This window comes from Euprymna scolopes, chromosome 41, assembly GCF_053919585.1.
Source record: "Euprymna scolopes isolate OS-2025 chromosome 41, ASM5391958v1, whole genome shotgun sequence".
In the NCBI taxonomy this organism is placed as follows: domain Eukaryota; kingdom Metazoa; phylum Mollusca; class Cephalopoda; order Sepiida; family Sepiolidae; genus Euprymna; species Euprymna scolopes.
In genome coordinates, this window is record NC_136522.1 from 70,095,945 (window position 1) to 70,120,767 (window position 24,823).

Here is a 24,823-nt window from a genome sequence, read left to right on the forward strand (position 1 = left end):
TGATAAGCATGTTAAGTTGACGTTTATAAAGCGAAATTAACAAGTGCGAGAACGTTAAGTCGTGCAATGTTTGACCTAGTTTTGCGCTGGAAGCCAGTTTCTGTTTTCCCCGCTACGCGGCGATCAAAAAATATCTCGAAAATAGCTTGTAAAAGTCGGGTAAATTAAAGATAGCTGCGACCAGAGTTCCTTAGTCGTAGATATTATTATTTAGACAGCATATAAAAAGTTTTAAGAAGGAGCGAGCCAACCGAGAATCACGGCGAAAAAAGCCTTTTGCAGATATACACAAAAAAGCGAACATACATACATACATACACACATTTTCGCTTTTATATATATAGATTATGAGGAATAATTTGTCTGGTGGACTAATTCGCAAAAAACATTTAAAAAATAATAATGATAATGTTGTTCCTCAAATTCTGTCTGTGTTTGTTTACAATATTATGTCAGCTGATATTTGGGCTTGATGACGAATGCCCTGAAAAAAATAACTTCTGTTTACTTAAAAAAAATATGCAAACGGAGAAATGATTTGTGGAAATTTTAAATGGTACCACTTCTTTTATTGTAAATTGAATTTTTTTATAAGTAAAATTTAAATAAAATAATGAAGTAGACCCGGGCTTGAACAGCGGATCTCTCGATCTGTAGTCGAATGCTCTATCACTAATATCGCCAGATTATAAAACATGTTTTTTTTTTAAGAAATAATTTGGTGAAATCTTATTATCTCCCTTGGCCAGTGTAACGTAAAATATCTCCCTGTAAAAATTCTTTTTTTATCTATAATAGATGAAGACTATTTTTAAGATCGGATTTTTTCTTGATTTTTCGATTCTTATCGGATGAATTTCTGTACAAAAAATACCTAAGAACACTGCCACACATATAAATTAGCTTTGTGAAAAATTTGCAAAAGATTAGCTCAGTCGTTTCGGAACCTACGAGGAACTAACTTTTACATAATAGTAGAGATGCAATAGAGAATTGTCGCTGTAATAATAACAATAAAACTACTTGATCAATTTATGTGATTTTTGGAATATGACATCTTCGTTCCATGATGGGTATGTATATCAATAGAGAATTGTCGTTGTAATGATAAATACAAAATCCGCATGAATTAAAATATATTTAATCATATTTTACAAACCGGCCAGACCAGGCCCACCTGCTAGTTTAACAATAATACTACTTGATCAATTTATGTGATTTTTGGAATATGACATCTTCGTTACATGATGGACATGTATGTCATACTGATTTTTCGGTATTATTTGCATTCTTTTTTTGAAGTTGACCTGTGGACTTGGATCTAATTTGTTAGATTGATTAATTGCAATAAAAATTGGGTTCTTGTCCAAAATTCCACCTGTATTAAAAAAAAAATTAAAATTAACAAAAAAACAAATCTGCATGAAGTGCCTATAATGAGATGAACAAATCATATTCCAAAAAATCATGTAAATTCATCAAGCACTTTTGTTTTTAAATAAGAAAATCAACAACTTCTTCGCCCGCCATTTTGGAAACAATCTCAAGAAACTCGACAATAATTTATACTTGTGATATTTTTATAGTAAGGCCTACAAATTTCCATCAATCACTTAAAAATGATTTTCTTTATAAAACAAAAACTACTTGATCAATTTACATAGTTTTTGGAATATGATATTTTCGATTTGTAACGGGGTAATGCACATCATAGAGATGTTACTTTGAAAATACATTTTAAAAGTTTACATAAAAAATAGTATTTACTTTTAAATGCTGTTTTTTCTATATCTTGTAATAAAAATATAATTAATTAAAAATGTTCAAAAAATATTTTTCAGGTAAACTGTAAAAAAAAAAAAAACCCTTAAATTTAAAGACTAAAAAAAATAATTTTTTACAAGATTTAAAAACGTGGTACTTGTACAGTTTAATGAAGACATTAAAAAATGAAAATATCGAGAAAAGGTTATATTGTACGTATCCGTCATGGAACAAAGTCCTCCGAAAAAAAAATTTTTTCACTTAATCTCATCAAGTAGTTTCTTTTTTACAGCAAAAAAACTATTTGTTATGATACCGAGCAAAAGGTTCGATTTTTAGGAAAAAAAGCTAGTATTAAAGATGGGGAGGGAGTGTCGGCGCTTTAACTGGAGTTATCTCCCTGTGGCGTGTTCAAAAGATTCCAAGATGGCTGACTTCAACATGTTCTCATAAAAACGTGTTTTTCCGCTGTAAAAAAAAAAAAAACTTCTTGATCAAATTAAGTGAAATTTTTTTTCCGAAGATTTTTCAGTCCAAAACGGATACGTAAAATATAACCTTTTTTTTTTTTATTCAATATTTTCATTTTTTAATGTTTTGATTAAAGCATACCAAGAACATTTTAAAGTGAGGACTATTTTCTTCTTTGTAAGTCTTTAAAATATTTTTTATTTTATGAATTATTTTGAAAAAAATTGCTTTTAAAATAGTTTTATTTTATGAAATCATCATGAAAAAATAAGCTTTCTAAGTAAAAACTATTTTTTATGTAAGCTTTTAAAATATTTATTTTATAAAATTATGAAATATATTTTTATGTAAGCCTTTAAAATATTTTTTATTTTATGAAATTATTATGAAAAAAAACACCACTTCAAAGTGAAGACTATTTTTTATATAAACTTTAAAAATATTTTTTTATTATATAAAACAATTCTAAAAAAAAAATTTCAAAGTAAAGACTATTTTTTTTTAATGTAAAATTTTTAAAATATATTTTTATTAGAAATAACATTTCAAAGTAAAAACTAAAAAATATATTTTGTTCATAAAATATTTTATTAAAAATGAAACCATTCAGAAAAAGAATCATTTCAAAATAAAGTTAGATTTTTATCTAAAGTTTTAAAATTAAACTGGAATTACATAAGTATTAATCAGACAAGACTTTTCCTTGCTATACACCAGCAAAACTTCCGTTAAACAAATGAAACAGTTTTATATGACAAAAACAAAAAAAAAAATTTTTTTACCTCTTTAGAAAATTTTTTCATTAGAATAAAACAGATAATTCTTTCTTTGATTTTTCTGTCTTGCACCTCAGAAATATTCACTTGTACAACATGGATGTCCTGAAAAAGAAACCCATTAAATTAAAAAAAATACAAAACCATTTTAGCTAATACCAGCTGGAGGTCCGGTGTTGCCCGGTCGTATAATATGCTTAAAAGTGATATTTGCAAAAGATAGGCTCAGCTGTTTCGGAACCTATAAGGAACGAATTCACACACACAAAGTGACTTTTATATAATAGTGTGTGATTGTCTTTTTGTAAAAGGAAATTGCTCTGAATTGACATTTTATTTTATGAGTAGATCAAATGGTTAGTCAAAATCAAATAATGCGTTAGGAAATATCATCATCATTTAGGGCTCTACAGACAAATTTATTGATTATAGTCATCCGGAAGATAGGCAGTACGTTAGCTGACAATAACCAATTTATCTTTAGTAGAATGACATCTTCGTTCCGTGACTTAGGTTTAAATTAAAGCTAGTCAATCAAAAAGAAGAGATGACTTTCAAAAATATTGGTGAAAAAAAAAAAACGACCCCTCCTTGTAGAAAAGTGCCCAGTTGAGGGTGAATGAATCAATGTTTTTAGCCAATTTTTCAATATTTGTCGTCCGATCTTGTGAAAATCCATCACCTCTGTCGAAAGTTTTAGGCACACATACAAGCATTCACCTTAAATAAAAACACTATAATTTATCCAGATAGGTGGAAAAGTAACTTATCTTGCCTTTGATAACATTTATTTGTTATGTATTTGTTTTTTTTGACAAGTTTTTGCTAAAATCTGTTTGAATGTGACAAGGTGAACTGCCCCCTGTGCAACGAAAAGCCACTCGAAAATTTTCAAGTTTTGTAAATTTATAAATGCAAAAAAAATTTTTGTAAATATATAAATGCAATAAAAAAGGTCGATTTGAATTCCCCCTCCCTAAAATGTAGAAAATTGTAAGAGATTATTATAGAGTACACTTACCTTGAAATAGCCAAGTTTATTTGCCAATTTCATACATACAGCTAACAGTTTGTAAAATCCACTCACAAGAGGATGTCTGTAAAAACAAATTTTTGGTTTTTATATAAATAAAAAAACAACAGAAAATTAACTTGAATGTCATTCTTAACAGCAATTAAAAAAATCATACTTTATCAGAAATACAAGCTTTTACATAAAAATCAGGTATGATTTCTTGAAATTGGGATTAAGTACTTGATGTTTTTAAAATTATATATATATATATATATATATATATATAAAAAATTTAAAAATAATTTTAGAAGCTCCGACTGTCATTTGGACGGTCGGGTTTTGATTCTGGCTTGAGGTAGTTGCACGTCTATCCGCACTAATGAGCTGTAAAACAATGAAACAGTACTGTATGGGGATGACTATATATTAAAAAACCGTACAGTGTTTACTGATGTATTAGAAAATTAAAAATGGCATCAGACTCTCTGCTGAACATGGTAAGTTTAGTAAAATGAGTTAAAAATAAAAAAATATACAAAATACTGTTAAAAACCCACCGAATATAAGTCAACCAATGTCACATAACATATATTGAGCGAGATTCTAACTGTAATTTTGTATAGTTTTTTATTTTTTAACTTATTTTCCCAAACTTACCGTGTTCAGTAGAGAGTTTGGCTCCATTTAAAATTTTCCAATACATCAGTAAACACTATGTTTTTGGAGCTGAATAAACATGTTACCTTAAATAAAAACACTAAAAATTATCCAGATAGGTGGAAAACTAACTTATATTGCCTTTGATAACATTTATTTGTTATATATTTGTTTTTTTGACAAGTTTTTGCTAAAATCTGTTTGAATGTGACAAGGTGAACTGCCCTCTGTGCCACGAAAAGCCACTCGAAAATTTTTAAGTTTTGTAAATTTATAAATGCAAAAAAATTTTGTAAATATCTAAATGCAATAAAAAAAGGTCGATTTGAATTCCCCCTCCCTAAAAAAGCCGAAAAAAAATCCCCCCTCTCATTATCATAAGAAAGCAAAACAAAATAACTTTCCTTTTTTGTTAATTTGGTTTAAATAGTATTATTAAAAATTTTGTAAATAAACGCAATCTCCATAAAAAAATCAATTTTGGTCGCGAATAAATCATATAACTCGTTATTATTATTTATTTATTTTTTAATAAAATGCAAAGATTAATTAAAGATTGTATAAATATTATAAAAATGTACTCTTGGTCGTGAAAATCCACTCAAACATACCAAGATAAAGGTTAAACTGGTATCACTCAAAATCGGTCCTTTTCTAAGTGAAGCTGAACGGGGTGATTATTCCTTACTTGGTGAGTATTAAGTCTATTTTCTTACGATGCATGAATACAGAAAATTATTTACTTACCTCGAAGATAATGCAACTACCGACTCTGTAAACTGCAAAACCCATCTTTCAAACATTTGGTAATTATTACATGGAAGAAAATCACTGAAAAGAAAAAAAAAATTGATTGACCACATTTTTTTTTTTTTTTACTTATTAGTTATATAATTAATGTAATATTAATTCTGATTTTTTTAAAATTACATTTTCACCCCAAGCAAGGCACATTGCCACTTTGATGTAGGGGGCTACTATCAGGCAGGGACCTAAGTTCAAGTGTAATGTGAAGAGACATCTTGCTGCTAAACTCCCTACATAGTACACCTGCAACTTAGGTCCCTGCCTGATAGTAGCCCCCTACATCAAAGTGGCAATGTGCTTTGTTTGGAGTGAAAATGTAAATAATAAAAAAAAGTTCTCGTATTCTTATGAGACCAACATCAATGCCAGCCTTCTCTTTATATCTTTTTTATGTTTTTGTTTGTTTTATTCATGGGAAGGATGGCTGATAGAGATAGCTTCCGTCTAGCTAGGGTTTATTTTCATTTAGTGGCCATAATTTTCATTTTGTTTTTGTCTTAAAGTCAAATTCAGCTTCAACCTCTGTCCCATTGACAAAATGTTGCATCCCTCTGCCTGTTCTACAAGTATTTTAATGATGGATGCTCCAACGAACTACAAGCACTTGTATCCCCTCGATGTAAACACCCCCACCAAGCAGATAAATCCCATCCCTACACAGTAGAGATTCCTAGGTGTAAAAGAGCTTTCTACTCCATTCTGCATGTTAGTACAGTTGGGGAAGCAAGAACCCAGAAGAGAATTCCAAAGTCCTGCAATTCTGAGGAAGAAGCTATTAGAGTAAAAGGCTTTCTTGCATCTAGGGATCTCAACTCTGTAGGGGTGGGACTTTGCTGCTTGTCGGGTTTGTTGGGGGTATTCACGTCGAGGGGGTACAAGTGCTTGTAGTTCGTCAGAGCATCCACCATTAAAATACTTGTAAAACAGGCAGAGGGATGCAACATTACGTCGATGGAGCAGGAGCTGAAGCTTGGATGACAGTTCGAGACCTATCAGGTTGGCGACTCTCTTTTGAACCCTGTCCAGGAACGAGAGACTTGTAGCAGATGCACCAGCCCAAATGTGACAGCAGTACTCAATACATGGGCGAATGGTGGCTTTGTAGAGGTACAGGATAATTTCAGGCATAAGTAACTTTCTAGAGAGAGCCCACCTTCTTTGCAGCAGCCTTGGCAATGATCCAACTCATGTTCCCTATGAACGTTAAGCCGAGGAGCTTGAACTACAATATTCCTAATTTTATCACCTATAAGAAAATACCCTAAAAAAGTTGGTTCTTATTGAGAAATCTCCCTACATATAGAAAAATCTATTTTGTATAGACGGTGGAATGATAAAATTGTCACCCTAGAAGAGACAACATGATTCCATTTCCATTTGATGAAAACCGGGTTTTCTTTTTTTGTTGCAGACTATCTACTGGTTGGCCAGTTGTGTACAACTCCCAACAGTGATAGGAGCCTTCTATCATGTTTGAAAGTGACACAATATTCAATGAGCGAGATCGGAGATGCGCCACTGTACAATTCATGCTCTCTGCGCATCACAGTTATGACAACAGGACCATTGCCAGCACCCTCAAAATGCATTGCTAGAGAGTGCCACGATTAACAAGGACATGCTCAGGGTGATGAAAACAAGTTTCTGGCCACGGTTATCATCTTTGGTGTCGTTTCAAGTGAGAGTCACAGCATGCCACCTCACGTCTTTGAAGTTGGTTTGAAAGTCAACACCAAAGCGTACCTGGATGTGCTGTAGAGTGTGGTGATTCCCTGGTGCAATCAGGTGGCCATTGGCAGACTTTGAGTATGGCAGCAGGATTCGGCGCCCACAAGTCCAAAGAGACCCAGACTTTGGCTTCAGAAGGAATACTGCAACTTTGTATCCTTCTCTCGATTGCCCCCCCCCCTCCCCCCCCGCCCTGACCTAAACCCACGCAAATACTTTGTTTGGTCATACGTCGAAAACATCACCAACATTACCTCCCACAGCACTAAAGCCAGCCTGATCGCTGCCATCCGCCGAGTATTCGCTGAGCTCCCACAGGCACTTATTGAAAAGGTATGCTCCCAGTTCCGGACCTGTATCAAGGCAGTGATTGAGGCAGAAGGTGGCTACATTAATAAAAAACTTATATAACTATTAAAAAAACTGATATAGAAAACAGCAAAGATTATAACGAACGGAAGGAAGTTATCATCAATCGATACAAGAAATCTGAGAAGTCTGGAATATTAGACAAATTACTATCATCTATATGAAAAAGGCCGACTTTATATTTATTGGAATAACTCAAGTCGCTCAAGTCAAGTCACACTAGCGGATAAGATTTTGTGAGGCATAAATTCAATCAGGAACTATCGATCATGCCACTAGTGGCAGCAAAGATCAACGTAATGTACTTGCAATAACCCTTATCCCTGAGTGGCTTCCGGGCCTTGATAAGTGGTGACCACTGTGTAAAAAAAAAAAAAATTAAAAAAAAAAAAATTTTGATAGAGACCTTTTGGGGAAAATGTCCGATGACCAGTTCCATTTGAATAGTCAACATACAAGTCGATAATGCATTTTTGACGAACAGTCCGAGAGCTGCCCTGCTACGTGAGGCTTAAATGCAGAACTCATGCTCTCTACCCATTTCTCTATCGGAAATTTAGTACAGAATCAGGAAAAATATTGGAATTGTCCCATAACGAAAATATCATGATTCAAAAATCACATAAAGTAGTTTCATTTTTATATAGAAAAATTATTTGTAAGTAATTTTTATATAGAAAAATTATTTGTAAGTAATTAATGGGAATTCATAGGCATTACAACAGAAATCTGGTATGAATTGAGTCATCTCCCTTGTGTGTGTGCGCTTCTTTTTTTTTTTTTCAAAATGGCTAGCAAGACACTCTGATACTCATAAAATTTAATTTTCTTATTTAAAACTAAAACTACTTGATTAATTTATATGATTTTTGGAATATGATGTTCTTGTTTCATACATCAGGTAGATTTTTAAAATTTTTATTTTTAAATATAGGGGAATTCTGGACAAAAACCAACACATTACTTTAATATAACAGCATTCACCAGTAGTTTACAATTCAGCCAAGTTCAAATAATTTCACTATGTTGTCCTGTGTTGAGGTGGTCCATCTTTGTTAATTAGCAGCTGAATTCCTGGCATACTTCCGCCATTTTCAGTCTTTTGCATCAAAAAACGAATGTTTCGAAACACAACACACAAGATAGAGGTCACTTATTTATTTATTTTTTCATAATCTTACCAGGAAAAGTTGACAAGATTCACAAAGATCAGATGATCTGTTGGACAGATTGGTTTCAGGCCGAAGATGGGATCAGCTGATTCTATATTATCTGTCAAGTTATTATCACTTGTAGAACTCGAATGCCCTTCAGAGGATGTTTGCTTAATAATAAAAAGAAAATTTAAAAAAAAATAAAAATACTTTTATCAAAAAAATGAATATACTTTTTTCAAAAGAAGAAAAAAAATTTATTATACATCTTTCCAAAAAAAAATTTAATATACATTTTTCAAAAAAAAATAAAATTTAATATACATTTTTCAAAAAAAAAAAAATCAAATATACATTTTTCCCAAAACAAATTTAATATACTTTTTCAAAAAAAAACAAAAAAATTAATATACTTTTTTCAAAAAAAACAAAAAAAATTTAATATACTTTTTTCAAAAAAAAAAAAAAAATAGTGAAGAAATGATTCAGGGATGCGAAGCAGAATTTTTCCAGGGTCGGTGATACTGCATTTATATGAAAAACAATTGCCTTCACATTTTCGCCAAGTTTCAGAAAAATATAATGGATGGGGCAAAAAATGTCATTTTTTTGCAATTTTGGGGCCTTTTGAGCTCCTAGGAATGCTGATTCCTTGTGAAAGTGGAAAAATGGTGCAGTTTCACACCTTAAGACATGTATATTTGAATTCAGCACCATGGAAAACCACTGTATAGATATACATATCAAGTTTTTAAGTAATATGATAAAAGAGCTCCAAAAGGGCATGTTATTTTTAGCTCTAAAAGTCCCAAAGGGATGCAAACCAGAACCAGACAAAAATTATAGGGCAAAACGTGTAATTTTTGGCCATTTTGGGGCATTTTTGACCTCTTGTGAGTCCCTGGGGACTCAACGAGAATTTTCGCAAAAATAAATTTTTTTTTACTTTGTACATCTATTTAATGAAATACAATTTGCGGCAAAATTTCACAGAAAAACTAATGGATGGTTATCTGGCAATCGTCCAAATGGATGCCACGGAAAACATAGGTCCCTCTCCGATAAGTCGGGGAGAGCAAATATTTCTTCCATAAAATTAAATGAAAAATCTTATCTTCTTGTGCTAAAGTTTTATTCTTGAATTTATCGTCTGGCAATGTTCGCATTGGCTTTTTCCAGCAACTTTTCTGGTTGTTTACCGAAAACTACCAGAAGATGCCAATGTGACGTTGGGTCAGGTTCTGGATCATAGCGTGTGGGTTCTTTTGTGTGTCACACTTACATCCGGGTCGTTTAATTGTTATGTTCTCCTATTTCTTGTCATAAATAATTTTACCAAGAATTCTTCATAAGTTTTGGTTTCGGTTTCGATTTAGGCTGAAGGACTCAAGTTAAAGTTTTTATTTCGGTTTCGATTCAAGCTAATACACCCATCATATAGATACACTTTTTTATATTCGCAACTTTATAATATACAAAAAAAAATCGATAGAACATTAACTGTATAATAATATATATGAAATCTGCAAGAATCAAATTTTCATATTCAAGCATACTTTAACGTAACGACCAGGCTTTGCCGGGCGTTCCTACTAGCTTAGATAAATACTATTGCAGTTTTAACAAAAAAGCTACAATAATATCAGAGCATCTCCATTTACACTGAACATCTACAGAATGCCAACATCAATATATTACATATGTGTTCCACAGGTCCTGCTAGTTATCAATTAATCTCAATATTAATCTCAATATTAGCGAAATCTATTACGATGACCTTCAACATGCAGAGAAATCCAAACTTGCAGAATATTGAAGTTTCTCACCTGTATTCCTCCCTGAGCCACAGATAAATCCAGCCTGTTTAGAATTCGCAACATCGATGACATAATTACATTATAGAGGATTTCAGTCATAGCATTTCTTTCTCCGATGCTATATCCGATAAAAGCCAATTCCTAATAAGGAAAAAATTGGAAAATGTTAGACATAAATAAGAAAATACTGTGTAATACAAACTACTTGATGAAATTAAGTGAATTTTTTTTTTCAGAGAACTTCGTTCCATAACAGATACGTACAATATATAATATTTTTTTCGATATTTTCATTTTTTAATGTCTTGATTAAACTGTACAAGTACCTATTTTTTTACTTTAAATACTAATCCATATTAATCCTTAAATCTGCATCAAACGGATACCATATTACTTAGTTTGCTGCACTTTATCATAACAAAGGCCTATACAAAATTTCAGCCAGATCGGCCCAGCAGTTTTCAAAAAAATAGAAAATCTAGAGTAAATGTGTCCTAATTATGCGTCCAACGGATACCATAATACTTTTTCTGCTGCTCCTTATCCATACATGACCTACTGCGGGCCCGACGCCTTCGATGGTTCGGCCATGCCTCTCGCTGTGATGCAGGGGTCTTTATCCACGAGGCTATCTCCCCACGTCCTCTACCCGGCTGGAAAAAGCGTGTCGGTGGCCAGCTAAGAACGTGGCTCGGGACTATCAAAGCCGACGCTGAACTTATTTCGGGCCCGCTCATCTATGGCCTGTCTCGTTGGAGACGTGACTGGCTATTGCTCACTCGGGATCTTGCCTCCGATCGCCGGGCTTGGGCCGCAGCGGTATGAGATGTGCATCTTCATGAAGCCCACTCAACTCCTCCAGGGTGAATGTCGTTTCAAGTACAAGTTATCCATACATCTAATTTCATCTAGAAGTTTCAAAAAAGAAGTAAATGTGGTATTTTGGTGACTAATCCTTATTAATCCCTAACTATGCATCAAACGGGTACCATAACACTTAGTTCGCTGCACCTTATCGTAACAGAAGTCCATACAAAATTTCAGCCAGTAGTTTCTAAGAAAAAAACACTCAAGACACATAAAATATAGATACCTTGTTGTTGGCGCTGTTCAGTAATCCAGTCCAGAAATTCATGTAATCTTTGAATGATATCCGTTTCTTGAAGCTGGTGGAATCTGCAGATGATTCGGTTTCTATGACAACGGGATGAGAGCATGTCCTTATCAGACCTTTGTACACTGAAGAAAAACAACAAATTCATTATTTTAAACATCATCAATAAATAAGGTGAAGTTCTCAAAACTGATCATAAAATATTTAAGAGTAATTTAAAAAAAAAAATAAAAAAATAAAAAATATTTTATCATTTTCAGCATGCTGGTTGGTTGTTTTTGTTTTACGGCATATCAACCTTTTTCAGGTTATTTAATGCCGAATCCAGTGATTTTGAGGAACGATTTTTAATGGAGTATATTTTTTTAAGTCAGATTCTATTTAACCCATAGTTGGGACCCTAACAGGTACTACCACTCCGGGTCAGAGTGGACCTGGGAGCAATGGCAATTAAAGGGTGACTCCACACTCCCCAATGCCCGCAAGGTGGGGCCTCACCATCGGATATAGTTTTAAGCCATATCCAAGATGCGTTAGCCATATCCAGCATGCGTTAACCATATTCGCAAGATATTATTTTTAGGAATACATATCAGTCGTATTATTTGGATTCATCGGACTACTGTTCTCATCTTGAGTGTGATTTTTCTCAATGTTTCAGTGTTGAACTCAGGAATTTTTCTGTCGAACTCGGGAGTTTGGATGGAATTTCGAGCAGAACCCTTTATTTACGTCACAGGGGTAGCATGCTCTTGTTCTGTCAGCCATGACTGGATAGAGGTCCTAAGTAATTCAAAATTGTATTTTTCGGTTGCCCACACTGAAGACTGAACCTCCAACCTTCAGGAGAATATCACTTTTTACAATTGATTTTTTCAAGAACTCTAACCAGTGCGCCACGAAAATTTTGGACAAGAACTGCAAAAATTTACTGTGAAACCGTAGTGTGAGAAAGACATTTAGTTCATCAACAGTTTGTCTAGGACAAATATTAAGAGACATATTTATACTCCTATATTTGTTTTTTTGTGTGGTGTTGATATTCATATTGAAAACTCTATTTTCTATTTAGTTAAAAAGAAAATATAACTTTGTTTTATATGGGTGGTGGAATTGTATTCATCTGCAAAAAAGATCTAGCTAATTTGCATATTCTTTAAAACATTTATTTTAATTAATTTCCTATTAGTTTTTTCGGTTTTCTTATGGGATGATCATCTTTAGTTAAGTATTACGTGTAATTATATTCATGCAAATATTCTACATGATTTATACTTGTGTAATATTTGCGTAAAAAGCTTATAGTAAACAAAAACCTTTTTCTATATATATTTATGCATGCATATATATATATATATTTGTTTCAAAATTTTGCCTATCAAACTCCCCTGTTATGTTTTGGTCGACAGACATGAAACTTAATATATAGGGTATTCGAACCCATGCGAAACTTTATATTTGGGTTCTAACCAAGGAAAATCGGTGCAAAAGTGTGAAAATTAAAAAAAAAAAAATGAATTTTCCAGGTGGAGGTCAAACAACGGCATTACGAATATGCATGGGTAATGTAATAGCTATTGGTTCATGTTTTGATTTTTAGCCTTGCAGCAAACATGTCTTCATAGCTCAGGAATTAACATCAAAAGAAAAAGTAAATTGTATGGTTTCGATTCTCGGTGGTGGCACAAGAGTCATTTATTTTTTAATTTTTTAAATAATTACTATGTATTGGGTACATATATAAATGAATATGAAATCTTCATTAATCAAAATATCATATTGAAGCATATTCTATGACTGGGCAATGCCAGGCAGCCTGCTAGTAATACAAGAAAAGTCATGTTAAGTCATCGCAAAAAGTTCCTTGTACAGCCACTTTTAATATTTGTGGCGAGTTGCTACAGGAGTACATACTTTAAGGAAGCACAAGTGTTATGCGTTTGTCAAAGCACATTCCCTTAAAATACTTGTAAAATAGGCAGAAGAATGGGACATTATGGTGAGGAGACAGAGGTTGGAGCTTGGCTGATAGTGCGGACCTATTAGACTCAAGACTCTTCATTGGATGTTGTCAAAGAAGGAGAGACTAAATTGACATTTTTTTTTTAATCTAAATAGATTGTTACCTGCACCCGAGAGGAATTCCCTGAATAAACTCTCCATAGGCATCAGCGCCAGCATCAGTTTAACGGCCGCTTTTATGCTGATGAATTGTCGTCGGACCATCACTTGAGGGAAGTGCTCAAGCATCAACACGAGTAAATCTTCAAGAGTCAGCAACGATTCTTCCGAAATCTGAAAACAAAGAAGTGCAACAGTTTCATTAAACGAAGACATGGTTGTTCGCGCCTGTGAGCGATCAAGAACCCAAAATCGATAAAATGTTCTTCATGTGTACTTTGACGTGAGCGAAATAGACTTTTCATTCGTGAATTGCACAACGAGACTCTGCCAAGTTTTCAAGGTTTCATTTGGAGAGAGATTTTACTCGCGGAGAGGGAGAAAGAGGGAGAGAGAGACCAAATGTATTTTAACGTAACCTTAAATGACCAATCCAGGATATGTATGGATATTTATGTCTGACGTACTGAGTTAATGTCACGTCAGCATTTTAAGGTGTAGCTTGAGCGTGATGCCACGGAATGAAATGCATACGTAGGTATTAAGAACGGAAAAGAAGAAAAAGAAAAATACAGTAATAATGTCACAGGTATATACATCATACGGTAATAATGTCACAGGTATATACACCATACGGTAATAATGTCACAGGTATACACATCATATGGTAATAATGTCACAGGTATATACACCATACAGTAATAATGTCACAGGTATATACATCATACAGTAATAATGTCACAGCTATATACATCATACAGTAATAATGTCACAGGTATATACATCATACAGTAATAATGTCACAGCTATATACATCATACAGTAATAATGTGACAGGTATATACATCATACAGTAATAATGTCACAGGTATATACATCATACAGTAATAATGTCACAGCTATATACATCATACAGTAATAATGTCACAGCTATATACATCATACAGTAATAATGTCACAGGTATATACATCATACAGTAATAATGTCACAGGTATATACATCATACAGTAATAATGTCACAGCTATATACATCATACAGTAATAATGTCACAGGTATATACATCATACAGTAATAATGTCATAGGTATATACATCATACAGTAATAATGTCATAGGTATATACATCATACAGTAATAATGTCACAGGTATATACATCATACAGTAATAATGTTACAGGTATATACATCATACAGTAATAATGTTACAGGTATATACATCATACAGTAATAATGTCACAGGTATATACATCATACAGTAATAATGTCATAGGTATATACATCATACAGTAATAATGTCATAGGTATATACATCATACAGTAATAATGTCACAGGTATATACATCATACAGTAATAATGTCACAGCTATATACATCATACAGTAATAATGTCACAGCTATATACATCATACAGTAATAATGTTACAGGTATATACATCATACAGTAATAATGTTACAGGTATATACATCATACAGTAATAATGTTACAGGTATATACATCATACAGTAATAATGTTACAGGTATATACATCATACAGTAATAATGTCACAGGTATATACATCATACAGTAATAATGTTACAGGTATATACATCATACAGTAATAATGTCACAGCTATATACATCATACAGTAATAATGTTACAGGTATATACATCATACAGTAATAATGTTACAGGTATATACATCATACAGTAATAATGTTACAGGTATATACATCATACAGTAATAATGTCACAGGTATATACATCATACAGTAATAATGTCACAGCTATATACATCATACAGTAATAATGTCACAGGTATATACGTCATACAGTAATAATGTCACAGGTATATACATCATACAGTAATAATGTCACAGGTATATACATCATACAGATTTTCTTTGTTTGTTTTTTTCATAAGGGAAGGGGTAGTTCCAAACAAGTACCCGTAATTGTTAACTTACATAGTCCAGTTCCTTGACGATGCTGGCCAAAGCTTCTAAATAACTTGGCAAACTGTACAGCTGGTCTTTTATTTCTTCTGCATCTCTAAAATGCAATTAAAAAAAAAAAAAATCTAAAATGCAATTAAAAAAAATCTAAAATGCAATTAAAAAAAATCTAAAATGCAATTAAAAAAATCTAAAATGTAATTAAAAAAAATCTAAAATGTAATTAAAAAAAATCTAAAATTTAAAAAAAAAAAATCTAAAATTAAAAAAAAAAAATCTAAAATTAAAAAAAAAAAATCTAAAATTAAAAAAAAAAAATCTAAAATTTAAAAAAAAATCTAAAATTTAAAAAAAAAAATCTAAAATTTAAAAAAAAAAATCTAAAATTAAAAAAAAAAAAATCTAAAATTTAAAAAAAAAAAATCTAAAATGCAATTAAAAAAAATCTAAAATGCAATTAAAAAAAAAATCTAAAATAAAAAAATTTAAAATGCAATTAAAAAAAAATCTAAAATTAAAAAAAAAAATCTAAAATGCAATTAAAAAAATCTAAAATGCAATTAAAAAAAATCTAAAATGCAATTAAAAAAATCTAAAATGCAATTAAAAAAATCTAAAATGCAATTAAAAAAAAATCTAAAATTTAAAAAAAAAATCTAAAATGCAATTAAAAAAATCTAAAATGCAATTAAAAAAATCTAAAATGCAATTAAAAAAAATCTAAAATGCAATTAAAAAAAATCTAAAATGCAATTAAAAAAAATCTAAAATGCAATTAAAAAAAAATCTAAAACTTAAAAAAAAAAATCTAAAATGCAATTAAAAAAAATCTAAAATGCAATTAAAAAAAATCTAAAATTTAAAAAAAAAAATCTAAAATGCAATTAAAAAAAATCTAAAATGCAATTAAAAAAATCTAAAATGCAATTAAAAAAAATCTAAAATTTAAAAAAAAAAATCTAAAATGCAATTAAAAAGAAAAAAATTCATTAGATGGTTTTATTTTTGATAAAAGATATATTTTCGACATTTTCCTAAAATGTAATAGTAAAAAGAAAGCAAAAAGGTAAAGGAAGTGAGGTTAATGGGAAGAAATGGTTCACAAAAACACACAAAAGGGATAACCTGAAAATAGAATGGTTAATCAAGGTGCGGCAGTGGCTGGACAAAAGAAAAAGGAGAAAGGGAGGAAAAAGAGAAAGGAAAAGGGAAGGGGGAAAAGAGAAAGGGAAGGGGGGAAAGAGAAAGGAAGGGGAGAAAGAAAGGGGAAAAAGGAGAAAGGAAGGGGAAAAGGAGAAAAGAAGGGGACAAGGAGAAAAGAAGGGGACAAGGAGAAAAGAAGGGGACAAGGAGAAAGGAAGGGGACAAGGAGAAAAGAAGGGGACAAGGAGAAAGGAAGGGGAAAAGGAGAAAGGAAGGGGACAAGGAGAAAAGAAGAGGACAAGGAGAAAGGAAGGGGAAAAGGAGAAAGGAAGGGGACAAGGAGAAAGGAAGGGGACAAGGAGAAAAGAAGGGGACAAGGAGAAAAGAAGGGGAAAAGGATAAAGGAAGAGGAAAAGGAGAAAGGAAGAGGAAAAGGAGAAAGGAAGAGGAAAGGGAACAGGAAGAAGGAAAAGGAAGAGGAAAAGGGAAGGGAGAAAAGGAGAAAGAGAAGGGAAGAGGAGAAAGTGATGAAAAAAAGAGAAAGAAGGGAGAAGAGGGAAAAGAAAAAGAGAAAAGGAATGGGGAAAAAGAGAAAGGAAAGGAAAAAGGAGAAAGAGAGGGAAAAGGAAAAAGAGAGGGAAAAGAAAAAGGAGAAAGAGAGGGGAAAAAGGAGAAAGGGAAGGGGGAAAAGAGAAAAAGTTTCCATATTTTCTTTCAAAATCATGAATAATTTTTGTCTTACCCTTTAAATTGTTGTCTGCATCGACACAACATTTCTTGAAACATTACTCGGACATCTTTGATAGAAAGGAATTTCTTGCAAGGCTAGAAACAAAAAAAAATATAAGCTAAAACATCCATAACATAAACACAACTTCGGTAACATGTTCTGGAAAAGAAGTGCAAAGGATATAAAAAGCATTTTTATATGAAGACCTTTTTTTGTTACTGAAAATGTTACACAAACATCTGAACAAAGCCGTGATCCGGATAAATAGATGTAAACACATACCAATTGACGGTAACTGAATAAAAAGAAGAGAAAAATATTTGGAATGACTATTTAGTGACTGAAATCAGAGGAAAGGACAGTAAAAACAGAGTAATACCTCCATTCAGTTTTGAAAGACAATAGATACCCCCTGTAAGGGTGGTTGCATATGTAATTGTAAAGCAAAGGTTCCACAATCTCCAACCACACCTTTCCTGAATTGGCACTGTTTGAGCCTAGTGGGAAGGAGAAGTCCAGGATGACTGGAACCAATGCCGAGATAAGCAGAGAGCACCTGGAAGTTCCAAATGGTCAACCAGAGTAAAATGGTGTTATGAGTGTAATAAAAAAGTACCTGAACTGAAGTAGTACCCTAACCCTTGGCAGATTGAATCAGTTTCCTCCAAAGGAAGAATTTTCATGGAAATATCAAGTTCACAAGCGGTCTCCAGTCGCATGTATATTCCTGTTAAGGTAGATAACAATGTTAGGTTTTTGCAATTCTCGCAGAAAAGTATCAACGTCCTACTACATACGGCGCCTGGTATTCTCAAATGGTCACCCATCTGGTACTGACCAGACTCAACATTGCTTAACTTTGGTGATCTAATGAGAACCAGTGTGTCAACATCATTATGCTGTATAGTGAAAAAGTTCATGGTAGCGATCCTCATTCAATCCAGGGCCACATCAGGTCTTCCTGCCAGTAGATCCATAAAGTTCTTTAGTTTTTGTAATCCATCGTTCATCATCCGACATTCATACAACAAATATCCAGTTTTTCACAATTTGTTTTTATGTTTCTAACAATCCTCTCATAAGGTTATATATTAGGGACCCTACATCAATGGCAATTAAGTTAGCTAGTATGAATTTTGACCAGGGTCAGATTTAGTGCATGTCATGATATCTCTAATCTGTAAACAGAATCATTCCGAGAGACGGGTGACGTAAAGTTTCTCTGCTCTTTCATTATTTTCATGGCAAGTGCTCATTTATGATTGCCCCTTTGTCAGACTTTTATAAAAAAAAACACTCATCTAGCTACAACCACAATCAACAGTTTCCCCTACTCTCTATCTGTGCTTAAATCTAAACGTAATGCTACCCTCGTGGATTAAATAAAGGAAAGGGAAAAAGGAGAAAAGGAAGGTTTGGTTGGTTGTTTTTGTTTTACGGCATATCAACCCTTTTCGGGTTATTTAATGCCGAATCCAGTGATTTTGAGGAACAATTTTTTTAATAGAATATATTTGGGGTTTTTTCAAGTCGGTTTCTAACAGGTACTACCACTTCGGGTCAGAGTGGACCTGGGAGCAATGGCAATTAAAGGGTGGCTCCACACTCCCCAAAGCCCGCAAGCTGAGGCCTCATCATCTACAAGTATTTTAGTGGTGAATGCTCTGACGAACTGCAATCACTTGTGCCCCCACGACGTGAGCACCCTCGTCAAACCCGACAGGCTGCTAAATCCCACCCCCACACTGTAGAGATCCCTAGATGTAAAAGATCTTTTTAGTCCAATAGTTTCTTCTCCAGAACCGCTAGACTCTGGAATTCCATTCCAAGTCCCTGCTTCCCCAACAGTACTGACGTGCAGAAGTTCAAGTGTAACGTGAACCGACATCTTGCTGCCCAAATCCCTACATAGTACCCCAGTAGTTGTTGCCCCTGATAGTAGCCCCCTACACCAAAGTGGCAATTTGCCTTGTTTGGGGTGAAAATGTAATAAAAAAAAAAAAAAAAAATATAGCTTAAAGTCATATTCAGGACCAGAGAAAGGGAAGAGGGAAAAGAAGGGAAAGGAAAAAGAGAAGGAGAGAAAGGAGAAAGGGAAATTTCATGCAGATTCCAGAGTTCGAAAGGAAGATTCCTTGAGTTCGAAAGCTGAAGAAGGTTACATCGACTGAAATTTGAAAATGATACTCAAGATGAGAACAGTTATCACTAGAATCCAAATATGCAGACTGCCTTTCACTTAAAAAAAACAAACAAACAAAAAAATAAAAAAATATAGAAACTAACTTACGGCTGCCAAGAGTCCATAACTTCTCACAGCCAAACTGACATCATTCCTGCCCGACTGATTATTTACCATAATGTCATGGAATTTTCTGGCAAAGAACTAGAAAGAAAATATATATGGAAAAATGTAAGATTAAATATATAGAAAAAATATATATATATATGAAATAGAGTCACACGTTTTTTAGAAAAAATGTATGGAGTACTGTTGTCACATTTGGTCTGGTGCATCTGCTGCTTGTCTCTCACTCCTGGACAGGGTACAAAAGAGAGTCGCCAACCTGATAGGTCCTGAACTGTCATCTAAACTTCAGCCCCTGTCCCACCGACGAAATGTTGCATCCCTCTGCCTGTTTTACAAGTATTTTAATGGTGGATGCTCTGACAAACTACAAGCACTTGTACCCCCCCCCCCGACGAAAATACCCCTGACAAACCCGACAAGCAGCAAAGTCCCACCCCTACACAGTCGAGATCCCTAGATGCAAGAATAGCTTCTTCCCCAGAACTGCTAGACTTTGGAACTCGCTTCCGGGTTCCTGCTTCCCCACTGTACTGACATGCAGAACAGACATCTTGCTGCTAAACTCCCTACATAGTACCCCTGGAACTTATGTCGCTGATAGTAGCCCCCTACATCAAAGTGACAATATGCCTTGTTTGGGTGAAAATGTAATAAAAAAAAAAAAATCACCTTAAATATTGAACATTCTCTCGGATCTTCGGTTTTGCTAAAAGTCAATATCTTTGACATCTGTAAAAAAAAGAAAAAATGAAAATGAAAAAAAAAAGAAAAAAAAAGCCTCCCCCCGCCTCAGATGCAAAAAACAAAAATGAAAAAATTTAAAAAAAAGAAAAGAAAAAATGAAAAGAAAAAGGAAATTAAAAAAAAAAATGAAAAAAAAAAGGAAATAAAAAGAAAATGAAAAAAAAAGGAAATAAAAAGAAAATGAAAAAAAAAAGGAAATAAAAAGAAAATGAAAAAAAAGGAAATGAAAAATGGAAAAAGAAAAAAGAAATGAAAGAAAAATGAAAAATTCCAATATTAGTTCAGAGTAAAAACTGGTTAACATATAAAAAAAAAATGATTAATTTTTCATTTGATAATGAGGTGAATCTAAAGGAAAGAAAAAGGGAAGGAAAAAAAAAAGGAAAAAAGGAAAGGAAAAAGGGAAGGAAAAAGGAAGGCAAAAAGGAAAGGAAAAAGGAAGGAAAAAAGGAAAGGAAAAAGGAAGGAAAAAAGGAAAGGAAAAATGAAAAGGAAAAAAAGGAAGGAAAAAAGGAAAGGAAAAAGGAAGGAAAAAAGGAAAGGAAAAATGAAAAGGTAAAAAAGGAAGGAAAAAAGGAAAGAAAAAGGAAGGAAAAAGGAAGGAAAAAAGGAAATATATAAGATGTTATGTCAATGGTGATTAAGGTTAGCTTTTAAAAGGATTAAAATTTACCTGAGTGATAAATCTTTCCATTGCATTTTGGCCCTGAATCCGCAAATCTTTGTTATTATGCTTGCACCATTTCAACAACGCATCATACATTTCCTGCAAGGAAGTAAAAAGTTTTTACATTTCTCTTAAATTTTATTTAAAAAAAAAATTTTTTTCAGTAAAAGTTTTAAAGTTAAAAAAATTTAAAAAATCTTTTTAACTTTTTATTTAAAAACAAATGTTAAAACAAGTAAAAAAAAAAAAAGAAAACAGTGTAAGAAATCAAAAACAAGCAAATGCAGCTTAAGATGCACTGTTCTTTTTTTTCTTTTCTTTTTTACAGGGTGGTTACCACTTATCAAGGCTCAGAAGCCACTCAAGTACAGTATGTTAGTGTGGGGATTTAATAAAGTGTCTACTTAAGGGGGTGGTTCATCAGGAATTTGTTTATGTTGGACTTGAAGACATCCAGGTTGTAGTCAGGTAGGAAGCAGGCAGACGGAACAGAGTTCCACAGGCGTGCAGTTCTAAGAAAGAAGCTTTGTTCATGGAATCTACGTTTTGATTTAGGCACAGATAAAGAGTGGGGGAAATTTTTGACAGTGGATTCAGCTAGACGGGTGTTTTTCGTAAAAGATTGGCGAGGGGGGGGGGACCAGAGATGGAGTTCAGACGAGCACCTACCATGGAAATAATGATAAAATAAAGGTAGGCTCGCAACGTCCCTTCTGTGGGAGAGAGGTTGCAGGGAAGAGAAAAGGGCATCCCCCACTAAGCCACAAAGTCTATTTTGTACTCTGTCAAGGCAGGATAGACTGTTTTTAGCAGCTCCTGCCCAGATATGGCAGCAGTATTCCATCCTTGGACGTACTTGGCTTTTATATAGATAGAGAATTGCATCAGTAGTGAGATATCTGTTTTTGTTTTGAAAAGACAAGGGCAGATAACTCCACAAAGGAAAAACAAATGTTAAAATAGAAAATAAAAATAAATAAATAAAAAATAAAACAGTGAAAACAAAAACAGGACAATGTAACTCTAGATGCATTCGGTGCTTATCTAGTTTTACCCTAATATTAAAAAATTATAATTGTACAAAAGCTTTATGTACTTACTTGTTAGGTAAAGGAAGCTGTACACCAAAATTTGTTTTTATAAAATCTAATATGTAAACAGCTATATGTCTGTCTGTTTGTCTGACGAAGGCCAGAGGAAGTTGGCCGAAACGTTGTGAACCAATAAAAACAAACAAACAACAACTAATAAAGATGAGACTAATAGTCCAAAATAAAAATAAAATAAAAACATAAAAATGCTCATCTCAAAAATAAAAAATTCCAATTAAGGAATAATATATATATATACCAATCGGTACGGACCCGACTATGGAAGATCAGATAATGAATAAATGTGGATTTATAAGAACAAAGAATCCAACCTTGATCGCCCTTCGGGGCCCGTGGCGCAGTCGATAGAGACGTTGAATCTCTACGGTTCCAGATGAACATTGTCTGAAGATAGCGGTTTCAATCCCACCCAAAGCGTGCCAGAGGTAATTGGTCAAAAATGTGGTGAGACGACGACAACTACGGATGGCAGTGATGGCTGAGAATGCAGTTAGGAGATTCGAAGTTCCTATCCGTCGCGGTTACCACCTGACGAAGGCCAGAGGAAGTTGGCCGAAACGTTGTGAACCAATAAAAACAAACAAACAACAACTAATAAAGATGAGACTAATAGTCCGAAATAAAAATAAAATAAAAACAGCTATATGTCTGTCTGTTTGTCTGTCTCCATATTTTCAAACTAAAAGTTGCAGAGTGGTGCTAGGGGTTTCAAATGATTGGATTTTTTACGATCCGTTCTTTTATAGGTCTTTAGCCGGTTGGTTAGTTGTTTTTGTATTACGGCATATCAACACTTTTCGGGTTATTTAATGCCGAATCCAAAGATTTTGAAGAAAAATTTTTTTTAATAGAATATATTTGTTGTTTTCATGTCGGTTTCTATTTAACCCATAGTTGGGACCCTAACAGGTACTACCACTCTGGGTCAGAGTGGACCTGGGAGCAATGGTAATTAAAGGGTGGCTCCACACTCTCCAAAGCCTACAAGCTGGGGCCTCACCACTGGATATAGTTTAAGGTCATATCCAGGACCCCCATTGAGGGGCTTTTTTTTTGTCTTAAGACACTATAAAATTGTCATATTACAATAATGAGTATATCCAAAAATTATGAAAGACTATAAGGTTGGGAAAAAAATTATTAAAGAAAACATATTTTGATGGAAATTTACGAAAATAAAATGTTTGGCTTAAAAAAAAAACAAAAAACACTGGAGAGTTCCAAGGGGAGGTAAATAGCGTATAACTATTTTCAATTTTTTGATGAAGTTGTGCATTAACAATCATAAATATGAACTACTTGCCTTGTTTTTAGCATAACTGAGTTACTTCCATTGTTATATCATGTCCCCCCCCCCAATATGGCATGTTTTTTTTTAATGAAAGATTGAAAACTCGGGTTTTTTTTTTAATATAATGCAACAATATATAAGTACTTCTGACATGCCAATTATGTAAATATCATTGATTTTAGTTGAAACTGACACAAAATATCAGATTTATATTTTTAATCGATTTTTTTTTTCAGATTTCGCTATCATAGTGTAGTTCCACAAAAAACTTTTTTTGTTTCAGCTAATGTAACTCTCCAACCTTCTTTAAGTGTATCTCGTCAAACCCGGTAATTGTCACAGAAATTTAACAGCGAAGATGAGAACAATAGTCCGAAGAATCAAAACAATATGAATAACCAATCCTCATCTCAAAAATTCGGAAACATCAATCATCCTGGTACGATTGAACATTCTCACACTCCTACACTGACCTATCATAGCTACCATTACATTCATTTTTTTAAATGAAATATACTTATCTTGACACCAAAAGGTTGGAAAGAAAGCTAGATGGCACGTACACCGGTATGCTACGAACAGTGTTAAATATATCTTGGCAAGATCATCCTATAAAGCAGCAACTTTATGGCAACCTACTATTGGGTATTGGGAATCCCAGCTTAATTGCTATCTAGGTAGTTTTAGAAATAGAAAGTTATGTAAGTATATTTTCATTTCCCATAAGCGAGTTGGCAGGGTCACAAAAGGTTAGGTTTGACAGGCATCAACCTAGAGAGAATGCACAGGAAATTAAGGGTGACACGGGAAGTGTGGTCGTAGGCTTCCGGTTGGCGACCACATAGGCTGAGAGTTTGTTTTGGGCTGCAGGTGAAGCAGATGGGAGATTAGGGTCTCTCCCCGACAACCAGGGTTCAGATATAGGCTTGCCTTGAATAAACAATAGAAGCTTTGAATCCCATCTTGTGTTCTTTAATGCATCTGTCTGCAGTAGTAAGTACCATTCCCCACGAGATGGCAGATCAGCAACCAAGAAGGCATCATCCGCTGGCAAAGGCAAGCAGGTATTTACGATTATGTTATTTGCACATACACGT

The 24,823-nt window shown here is 33.3% G+C and overlaps 1 protein-coding gene across 3 annotated transcripts in view; it reads right to left on the reverse strand.

Moving 5' to 3' along the window:
* The window catches only part of LOC145266607 (DNA-dependent protein kinase catalytic subunit-like), a 396,502-nt gene that overhangs the window by 341,056 nt on the left and 30,623 nt on the right, over positions 1 to 24,823 (reverse strand). For all 3 annotated transcript variants that reach the window (XM_080122502.1, XM_080122501.1, XM_080122503.1), the window contains 12 exons: positions 21,330 to 21,422; positions 20,582 to 20,641; positions 19,892 to 19,987; positions 17,614 to 17,696; positions 15,741 to 15,825; positions 13,799 to 13,967; positions 11,652 to 11,797; positions 10,568 to 10,699; positions 8,769 to 8,911; positions 5,431 to 5,514; positions 4,033 to 4,108; positions 3,018 to 3,116 (listed from right to left, as the gene is read on the reverse strand). In XM_080122502.1, coding sequence (XP_079978628.1) covers positions 3,018 to 3,116; positions 4,033 to 4,108; positions 5,431 to 5,514; positions 8,769 to 8,911; positions 10,568 to 10,699; positions 11,652 to 11,797; positions 13,799 to 13,967; positions 15,741 to 15,825; positions 17,614 to 17,696; positions 19,892 to 19,987; positions 20,582 to 20,641; positions 21,330 to 21,422 — 1,266 coding nt within the window. The remainder of the gene's footprint in view (positions 1 to 3,017; positions 3,117 to 4,032; positions 4,109 to 5,430; positions 5,515 to 8,768; positions 8,912 to 10,567; positions 10,700 to 11,651; positions 11,798 to 13,798; positions 13,968 to 15,740; positions 15,826 to 17,613; positions 17,697 to 19,891; positions 19,988 to 20,581; positions 20,642 to 21,329; positions 21,423 to 24,823) is intronic.